Here is an 11,027-nt window from a genome sequence, read left to right as displayed (position 1 = left end):
ACCGGATTATATTTGCAGCGACCGCTTAGTCCTTTTTATAAGGCATAGTTGGGCGTGATCAGAGCCTGTCTAAAAGTTGGAGAGATATGTGAATAATCAACATAAGAAGAAATAGGATAAATGCATTTTGAGCCTTTAGAAAGGGTGACATAATCCTGCAACCACACAGGTGGTTTGCTTGGTCTGGAGGACCTCCTGCACCCTTCAAGATTTTCAGCAAGATCAGACTGACCAACAGATGACTCAGCATAGTTATTATCTTGAAGACCAGGCATAGTAGAGGAGATAAATTCAGAATCTACTCTATCTGGAGAGGAAGAAGGAACTTCTGTAGAACAATCAGATGGCATTTGATCTGCAGCAGGTTCAGTGGACCTTTAAACTGTAGGTGTTAAAGAGGATGTAGAAGAAGTAGAAGAGGTAGAAGAAGTAGAAGTAGTAGAGGAAATAGAAGAAGTATTCAATTCAGGAGATAATAGATCTAAAACAGGAAACACCATGGTTCCTGGATTCCTAGTATGCTTGAAAGGAAATATAGCTTCATGGAATATCACATTCCTATTAACTACAAGCTGCTTGGCATGTAGATCATACAGTCTATATCCCTTTTGAGTAGAAGAGTAGCCTAAAAACACAGCTGGTACTGTCCTAGGAAAGAATTTATCAGGGACTTTAGGAGAAGTAGAGTAGCACAGACAACCAAACACTTTGAGATGAGACAGAGATGGTGGATGTAGATACAGCCTTTCAAAAGGAGATTTGTTTCCAATCACCTTAGAAGGTAGCCTGTTCAGAAGATACACTGCTGTATTAACACATTCTCCCCAGAATTTTAAAGGTACAGATGCTTGAAATCTGAGAGATCTGGCCATGTCTAAGATGGTTCTGTGTTTCCTTTCCACTACCCCATTCTGTTGGGGTGTGTAAGTACAAGTACTCTGATGTAGAATACCAAGATCAGACACTAAATTCTTGAATGCAGTGCTAAAGAATTCACTCCCATTGTCTGTTCTTAGAGTTTTAACAGTAGTAGAAAACACATTGTTTACTTGAGTAAGAAAATCTTTTAGAACTACTATTGCTTCTGATTTGTAGTTCAAAAGAAATATCCAAGTAAACCTGCTATAGTCATCAACTATGGTAACAAAGTACCTTTTACCATCATAAGTGGGTACTCTATATGGACCCAAAATATCACAATGAACTAGCTCAAAAATAGACTTGAAAGTAGAATTACTTAGCTGAAAGGGCATCTTAGTTTGCTTAGCAACAGGGCATACAGTACAGGGCTGATTAAGAGCTCCTGTTGTCAGGTCATCCAACCCTTCTATCTTCCTTATTACATCTATAGGAGCATGTCCCAATCTCTTATGCCACAAACTACAACTACTAGAAGTATGTGTTCTAGATGTATTACTGGAAGTAGATGCATCATTTGCTGAAGCAGCAGAAACAGCAGAAACTCCATTTGTTGTGTTAGCACACTTATTTGTTGGCTGAGACACGTTTGTAACAGATGTACTCCCACGTAGTATGTATAAACCATGTTCTTCTCTACCAATCCCCTTCACCTGACCACTGAAGAGGTCCTGAAAGATATAGAAATCAGGAAAGAAGCCAACCATACATTTTAGTTCCTTAGTAAGCTTTGAAACTGAGAGTAGGTTGAACTTAAAGTCAGGAATATACAGAACATTAGAAATTTCATGATTGCTCAGTACAGTAGCATTTCCTGTGTGTAACACTGATGCTACACTACCAGTAGGTAATTGAACTTTGTTTTCTTCTGTGTTTGGGAGTGCTTTACAATCATGTAGTATTTCAAGGCTGGAAGTCATATGGTTTGATGCACCAGTGTCAACAATGAGACATAAATGCATTCACTTTGTTTAGGATACCTGCAGCTGTTGACTTGTTTAAAGCTTCTGATCCTTCTGTGCTTCCTTTAGATAACAGGTGAACTATCTGCTGATACTGTTCAGGAGTAAACGCAGGAGTAGTCATAGGCATTTGCTGACAGAATGTAGGCTGACTAGCTGGCGGAAGTTGTGAAGCCCCTACAGCAGATTGATTACCACCTCTGCCTTGTTGAACCACATTAGAAGCTACATTATTTCCTGCATAGTTCAGTTCTGGGCTGTACACCTGATTAGCATACTGTCCACCACTAACACCTTTCTTCTTGGACTTGAAATCAGGAGGATATCCAACCAATTTATAACAGTTTTCCTTGCTATGTCCCTTGTAATGACAATATTCACATTGAACTTGACTCCTTTTCTGTTTATAGCCCCCAGTGTTATTTGTCCCTTTGTTGCTATACATGGCTAAATTCTCCAAAGCTTCAGAGACTTGAGCTACTTATGGCATATTAACAAGATTTCTCTGACTTTCCTGATCAACTAGCATGGAGTATGCTCTATTTATACTAGGAAGAGGAGACATCATCATAATTTGGCTTCTTGACCGAGAGTAGGACTCATTTAGTCCAGTAAGAAATTGAAGCAGTCTTTGATACTCAAAATGTTGAGCATACATCTTTGATTCAGGACAGGGACATCCAGGGCATGGCATAAGGGCATCAAACTCATCCCAAAGTTCTCTTAGTTTTGAGAAATAGTCAGTCACTGTCATAACTCCTGAGTCAAGGTATAAACTTCTCTATGTAGGTACAGAATTCTGGAGCCATTGACTTTGTCAAATCTCTCCTTTAAATCTTCCCATACTTATGAGCACTCGATGCATACAAGACACTACTCAACAAGCCCGGTCTCACAGCATTCATTATCGATGACAAAACAATAGCATTTACTTTCTCCCACAAATCATGAAGTTCAGGTTCAAACCTAGACTTAGGAAACCTACCAACAACAAAACCTAACTTGCTTTTACCTAACAAGCCAATTCGCATTGCACGACTCCACAAGGCGTAATTATCAGATCCAGTAAGCTGAAGAGAGATCAGAGAACTACCTGGTGTGTCATTAGGCTGTAGAAACAAGGGATGGTTGTGATCGACGGCAGGAAATGAGGAGCTGGTCACAAAATTACCATTCTCTGAAGTCGTAGTTGTAGCAGTACGAACTGGAGTAGTGGAGATGTTAGCTTGATTATCCTCGATTGCCATTGATACTGAAAATTAGCTTCGAAGAAACAATTTGCAAAACCCTAACTTCGATTCTGAGCTACTCTGAGGCAATTCTGCAAATTTGAGATGCAAAAAATTGCAGTAACCTAAGCGAAGAAATTAGTTTGCACGTTCAATTAGATCTTATACCGATGGCTCTGATACCATGTTAGAAGCCATGGGAGATCAATTGAAGCTATTGAGAGATGGGAGATTCAGAGAGAAACATTCGAGAAGAAAGAGCAGAGCTTCTTCATTTCTAATAATGAACTGTACAAGTGCTACAATATTTAACTACTAACTAATAACAAAATAACAGCCTCTTTACAAACTAACTATCCAACTAACTCTAGTTAACATATAATTAGGCTTAACTATAGTTAACCATCAACTTGTTACATAGCTGCTGGTCAACACATTCTCGTGTTTGAAAGGCAATGAAAAGAAGAGCTCGTAAGATACATTATCTGCCATGGTCAACGTCTTGGGAGCTCCAACGCAATAAAACTCAATACTAAATTTACATGGGGCGCAATAGTATGCCATTCCACGATATTTGAAATCAGCAAGGCAGCCCGAACATTTGAGATCCTCCTGCACAAGATCTAAGAAACGAGTAAATTTAAGAGGGTGTTGAGGATGAGACATATGTTGAATCTTGGATGGAATGGAAAAGCAAATCTTATCAATAAAGTAATTGCAATCACTGCAAAAGTAGCCAGAGGAATCAGCAAAGTTGCACAAGCTGCAGCTCAGGGGCATCTCGAGGTTATATTCCTTGAGAGCATGGCTATGACTGAAATGTGTGACGCCCCCACATGGCTGACTTGAACGAGCAGGAGGACGATTCGTGATCGCCAGAGATTTCACTCGGTTTTGAAGCTTTCCCATGGAATCTTTCTCCATTCCATATTCGGCTACAGCAGCACAGTCGAAGTGACACAAGTAATCATGATCACGGTTGTAAAATAACCAGCAACCCGAAGTAGGAACAGCTTTAGCACAAATGGAGCAACAGGAGTAGCAGCCTCACTAGTTATTGGAAAGGAAAGGAACCGACGAAGAGGGTATTTCACTTTTTTGGTTCAGGGCTATGGGTATCGAAGCACACTCAACGTGTAGATTGAAATTGCAAGACTCGCAGCAATAGTATGATTGGAACAGGAATTCATAAGAATCACCACAACCACATGCATGGCAATGAAACTGCTCTCGGCCGCTTCTGGATTGAAAGGGCCTGAGAATAAGAGTGTGGTCAAAGCCGGGGTGAAAATCATGGCGAATTTCTCTAGGGAAATTACTACACAACTCATGAAGGTAATAACTACACTGCTTATCGCAAGCATAAGCTCGACCAGAGATGATGATATCACAAAAGTTGCACTTGATTCCTTCACTCTCTAGAAGGTGCAACCGCAGCAACAAATGACGATGGCTGAAATGATTCAAAACACCCTCGCGAGGAGGATATGTTAGCATCAGAAAAAGAAGATCTTAGTAACTGACTCATTCGCAGTGACCGCCCTCCGCTGCGGGCATTGGGCTTAGCTTCATTCATTTCTGCTCTGTTTTTATTGTACATCTCAAATTTGCTGCACCTTCCATGGGGATAGCCAACGGTTTTTCCTGTCGTAATGAAAGAATATATGAGTGGCGTTCAATTTGGTAAGCGATGAGTATGTATATATACAGCTCTTTGTCTACTCTCTCTCTGTTTTGGGAAGATTAACCGTTTTGATTTAAGAATTCTTGTTAAGTTCTCAACAATACTGATACTCATGATATCGAGACTAAATGCATTTAACTTATTACGAATGTGCTTTGATTTCTTCAATCGGCACTAGCAAATCCCTATAAGTTTTACAGATTAAACGAAGCTAAATTAATGACATGCTTTTACCTCAAAATTTTTCTCTTTCTCAATGCTAATTAATCAAAGCACCTCCCAATACTGAACTATGCATATTTCTGGTATTTCACTTTTAGCATGATTGGTCAAGTTGGAAATATCTGCTCATTTTGAGAAGTGCGTTTTTTTCAAAAATAATTTTTTGAAAAGTACTTTTGGTGAAAAGGAGTTTGTGTTTGGCTAATTAATTTGAAAAATACTTTTATGCAGCAATTAGTGTTTGATCAAGCTTTTAAAAAGATTCGTGTATATATTTTACAGAAACGTGAAATCAAAGTAGGCGATAAAGTAGCTGGAAGACACGGAAATAAAGGTATCATTTTCAAAATTTTGCCTAGACAAGATATGCCTTATTTACAAGATGGAAGATCCGTTGATATGGTCTTTAACCCATTAGGAGTACTTTCATGAATGAATGTAGGACAGATATTTGAATGTTCACTAGGGTTAGCAGGGAGTCTGCTAGACAGACATTATCGAATAACACCTTTTGATAAGAGATATGAACAAGAAGCTTCAAGAAAACTTGTGTATTCTTAATTATATGAAGCCAGTAAGCAAACAGCGAACACTACCAAAAAAATGCTATTTTCCGACTATAGATTCCGACTACAAAATAGTAGTCGTAATTTTCCTATTACAGTAGTCGAAAAAGTATAATTTATTTTTTTAATTTTTTTTTACTTTGTAGGCGACTGCCTTTTCGACTGTATTAGTCGTAAAATTTGGCGCAAAATCCCGCGAATTAATTTTTCCGATCACTATAATCGGGATAAAGTCAATAATAAAATTTGACCAATCTTCCGACTACAGTAGTCGGAAAATTAAAAATTAATTTTTAATTTTCCTTCAAATAAAAAAGGAATTTCCAACTATAGTAGTCGGAAAAGTAAATGATTGCACAAATTTCATGATCACAATTTTAATTAAAAAGTCAACTAAAATAAAAAATAAGTTAACAGAATTTGAGCAAAATAAAAAAGAAATTTCCGACTACAGTAGTCGGAAAAATAAAATAACTACAAATTTAGGTTTTATTTCGCTCATCTCCTTTCTTTTTTCTGTCTCCTCTCTCTCTCACCGCCTAACCTGCTCTCAACCACTCCGCTGCCACCGTCACTCCACTTCGGTAAGTATTTCTAAAGGCATATCAGTTGAAGTATATTCTTATCTGATCAATCAAAACTCATTCCCAAAATAAAGAAGTTAAGCTTCTTCCAAAGTATATCAATTTTTTGGAAGTTGATGATGTCAATGAAATATATTGACAAGAGGAACAACGTACTTATTAGTCATAACATCTGATGGAATTTCTTTTCCTTATGCGTTTGGTTTCTCTAGGGAAATAAATTTTTATCAGAATTTTCGAAAAGTGATAATATGTGTTTTACAGTAAAGTAAATTGCAAGTTAAAAGAAGGTAAGTGACATATTAAGTTGTTGTATTTTAGTGCAAGAAAATTTAATTTTCAGGAAAAGTATAAGAGGTACTTGGAAGGTGGTGTTTATTGAAATTGTTATGCTAAACCTTACCTTTTGGGCAAAAGTATCTTAAGGTAGCAATTTGTGTATTCTTGTAATTTTAAGATAAAATTTTATACAGATATTTTTGGATGTTAATTGTGTGATCATGGTCTGGCAATTTGTGTATAGGAATTCTCCAACAAGTGGAAGTTGCGGGCTACAAGGCAAAGGGAAGATAACATTTTGGTTAGCAATTTCATTGTTATAAGGTACGAAACCATTACCAATTTGCAATTTCTAACTAATTGATTGCTTTCACATGTTCAAAACCAATTTGAGTATTAGAATAAACTCTAACAGTTGAATTGGTTTTGTTATTTATCTGTATTGCTGTAAGTAAATAAAACAGTAATCTTTCTGAAAAATAAAACAGAAAGTTAGTAGAAACAATTCTGAAAAATAATATTCGAACTTCAAAATAATTTTTGAAACGTTGAAGGAACAAATCGAGCCCACTGAATACACAGTGTGTCCTTAAGGAAATTATTCCTCTCAAGTACCCGAGGTTACGGAATATATCCTCCCAGGATAGAACGATTTAACTCACCGGAGTGTTGGTACCAAAAACGCCGATGATGAGCGAACCACTCGATAGCAGCAAAACACACTGGAATTTTAGTGCAGAAAAAGAAGAAGATAATCAGAAAATTTCGTAAGTAAATATTCTGGGATTTGAAGGTCTATTTATAGCCAACTTGGTGATGTTTCTGAAGAGGTTTGCAACCTTTCAGAACAGTCATGGCTGTTGGAACAGGTGTGACCCTCTGAAGAGGTTTGCTACTTTTTAGAATAGTCATGGCTGTTGGAACAGGTGTGACCCTCTGAAGAGGTTTGCAACTTTTCAGAATAGTCATGGCTGTTGGAACAGGTGTGACACTGTTTCAGAACAGCCATGGCTGTTGGAAATTTTTGCGGGAAATTTAAAACGAATTTAAATTAATCCGGAAAAGAAAAACGGGCTAGACCGGACCGGGTCGCGGGTCATCCCTCCATTTCTTTTTCCACCATTTTCCATTCACACCTTTTTTGTTATTATTTATTAAATAACAAACCCAACAATCCCCCACATGAATGGGGAATGGCTATAAACTTAAAGGAATGCACGGACGTGTGTGTGTTTTACAAACAAGAATTGATTGCATCTGGATAAGTAGGTTTCCCTTTGAACTTTCCCTAGTGAACTTATATCGGATATACTCGGTCAATCGGTAAATTTGATATCTTTGAACCGTCGAGCGTTGTTGTATACCTAGACAACATAAGTCATACAATCATTCCTTAACCATCTATGGTTCTCACGGTTGTGTTCGTTTCAGCCATGAACACCGCCTGGTTTCATGAGTGCTTAGAGAATGGGCATTTACTTTCATTCTCCTTGAAGCGGCTTACACTTCACACTCACATAGGTGATTCCTAAACGTGTAATCCTAAAGACACACTATCTGGTCATATCCTGCCAGACTTAGCAAATCATTAAAAAGCTTTAAGCTTTATTGACTCATCAAAAAAGCCTTAATGCTTTACCTCGTTTTTGAACATTGTCTTCATCACGAGAATGGGTTGAGTTAGTTGACAATGTTGAACCGTCATTCATAACTTTGTTTGATCTCTTTGAACCTAGCTCTTGGGATCTCCAGTCTGCTAGGTAGAGTAACCGCCATGATGACTTGTCCTGGGCCTTTAACCCCATTCCCTTTGATGATCTTTCAACCGCCTCTCTAGATAGGCCTTTTGTAAGTGGATCCGACACGTTATCTCTTGACTTTACGTAGTCAATTGTGATAACACCACTAGAGAGTAGTTGTCTAACGGTATTGTGTCTCCGTCGAATATGACGAGATTTCCCGTTATACATAACGCTCCCTGCCGTACCTATTGCCGCTTGACTATCACAATGTATACATATAGGTGCCAAAGGTTTGGGCCAAAATGGAATATCTTCCAAGAAATTCCGGAGCCATTCAGCTTCTTCACCGGCCTTGTCTAAGGCTATAAACTCAGCCTCCACTGTAGAGCGGTCAATGCATATTTGTTTGGACGATTTCCAAGACATCGCTCATCCACCGACTGTTTAGAATCGGTTGAACCGGTGATCTAATTTGCATCACTATACCCCTCTATTATCGTGGGATACTTATTGTAGTGCAAAGCATAATTTGGAGTATATTTCAAATACTTCAAAACTCGTTTCATTGTCATGAACGTTCAATGCAAATCCTTATGTTGTAGACTAATACGTCTCAATTTTCGATTGCATATCAGATTATTGACTACACTTAATGTAGTAATTATAACAACAGCTGGAATGATTGGCATCAGTTGTGGCCACAACCTTTTAATATATAACACATTTCATAATCATTCCGCCATTTTCAAGCATTTGTATGCTATTCATTCATATCCTCTATATGATATGCAAATTATAGCACCTCCATTCATGAAACAAATCCAAACTTACAATGGACATTTTTGGTCATGTTCATCGTTAGTTCACCTCATTATAGACCAACGTATTAATATATTTTGTTCATGAACGGTCATGTCTATACAGACGTATCTTTCTATGGAAAGTCACAAACCTTCAAAGTGACATCATTTCATAAAAGAACTAAACAATATAAATTTTCAATTAAAGAGAAATGACCCTTCGAGAAAGGCATGTGACCAGCTTCCGAATTAGGTGTTCATCAACTAGTCTTTATTAAGACTAAACAACTGATGATTTTACCAACTACTATATCAATAGAGTTTCAAAAACTATATTAATTTAGACATTACGTCTAACATTGACTTTTGTCATGCATAAGCTAAAAGCCCCCACATTTTAATATTTTCATCAACATATCATATATAATCAAATAATGACTATATGATTTGAAGTATTCTTAACGTTAATATATTGTTTTACACTCATTAATTTTGAAACCATTTGACAATATTATTTAGTCAAATCTCGCATGTCATTGTTTACTAAACAATTGTATCCAAACATTACGACTTTCCCGGTTTCTCGGCCGGAGGAACAGCAGTGCGGCTTGACGAGGCTATCGTCGGTTTGCACCAACAGTCGCAGAAGGAATTCCATTCTCGTTTGCCATTTCTTACAGTGAACAAACAGAAGAGAATCAATTAATGGCAAAACCAAAATAGTAAATAATACTGTAATTAATTAAACTGTACGTAATAAAAATAACTGAAGTTTTTAAATACTGTTTTACAGAAAAAACGATTGAAGTTTTTATATTCTTCAAATCGTTTTCTGAATTTCAATACTCTGATGAAGTTTTTATATCTTCAAATCAGAATAATAAAATTCAGACAGAATACAGAGTATAATTTAATAATTTTCCTTAAGATTGTTATTTTATCTGTTATTGCTGTAAGTAAATAAAACAATAATTCTTTCTGAAAATTAAAACAGAAGTTAGTAGAAACAATTCTGAAAAATAATATTCGAACTTCAAAATAATATTTTGAAACATTGAAGGACAAAATCGAGCCCACATAATACACGTGTGTCCTTAAGGAAAATATTCCCACTAAGTACCCGAGGTTATGGAATATATTGTCACGACCCAGATTTTCCACCATCGGGAGTCGTGATGGGCCCTACTGTCGGAGCTAGGCAAGCCAAGTTTATTAAACATTTTCTAATAACATCACAACGATATAAATAAAACGAATCATTTAAATAAAAGCGGAAGTCTTAAAAACATAGATAACTGAAAACCAAATGCGGAGGTTTAAATACAACTCTACCCAGATCCGGTTCACTAACTCACTAACTACTAAAGAGTGCCTAAAAACAAGTCCAATAAGAAGTACATCAATGTTTGTCTCGGTACAAGGAAAAACAAACTAATAACATAGAAGGACTCCGGCCTGCGGACGTCAGCTAGGCTACCTCTAAAGTCCCGGACTGAAGTCAGCTCCCGATTCAAATCCTACTGCTTGAGGCCCAAAAGCTGCTCCTGGATCTGTGCAAAAAGATGCACAGAGTGTAGCATCAGCACAACCGACCCCATGTGCTGGTAAGTGCCTGGCCTAACCCCGGCGAAGTGGTGACGAGGCTAGACAGGACCTACCCAAAAACAACCTGTGCAGATATATATATATATATATATATATATATATATATATATATACACAAGTGCAACGAAATAACAACAGAAAAATACTAATTAAGACGGGGAGGCGACATGCTTAGGGGAAATACAGATGAAAACAACTTATCAGAAGTAAACACGAAACTACATCAGATCTCATAATCTATATAAGTGGTCGGCGTGCCACACGATCCCATTTCATAATATATAAGTGGTCGGCGTGCCACACGATCCCATTTCATAATATATAAGTGGTTTCCCGGCAAGGGAGAATACGACTAAGCAGTTAAATCCCGGCAAGGGAGCAACAACAATAACTTACACGTCCCGGCAAGGGAATAATCACATCTCTTTCTCTTACG

At 37.4% G+C, this 11,027-nt stretch overlaps 1 protein-coding gene across 1 annotated transcript; it reads right to left on the bottom strand.

Annotated features, from left to right (window-relative positions):
- Positions 1,514-2,325, bottom strand: LOC109233785. The gene is made up of 2 exons (XM_019399648.1): positions 1,899-2,325; positions 1,514-1,589 (listed from the first exon to the last, which is right to left on the bottom strand). Exons 1-2 carry the CDS (start codon positions 2,323-2,325, stop codon positions 1,555-1,557), a joined length of 462 nt encoding a protein of 153 aa, XP_019255193.1. The 3' UTR covers positions 1,514-1,554.

The sequence above is a fragment of the Nicotiana attenuata genome, chromosome 10, assembly GCF_001879085.1.
Source record: "Nicotiana attenuata strain UT chromosome 10, NIATTr2, whole genome shotgun sequence".
In the NCBI taxonomy this organism is placed as follows: domain Eukaryota; kingdom Viridiplantae; phylum Streptophyta; class Magnoliopsida; order Solanales; family Solanaceae; genus Nicotiana; species Nicotiana attenuata.
This window is presented reverse-complemented; position numbering and strand designations above follow the sequence as displayed.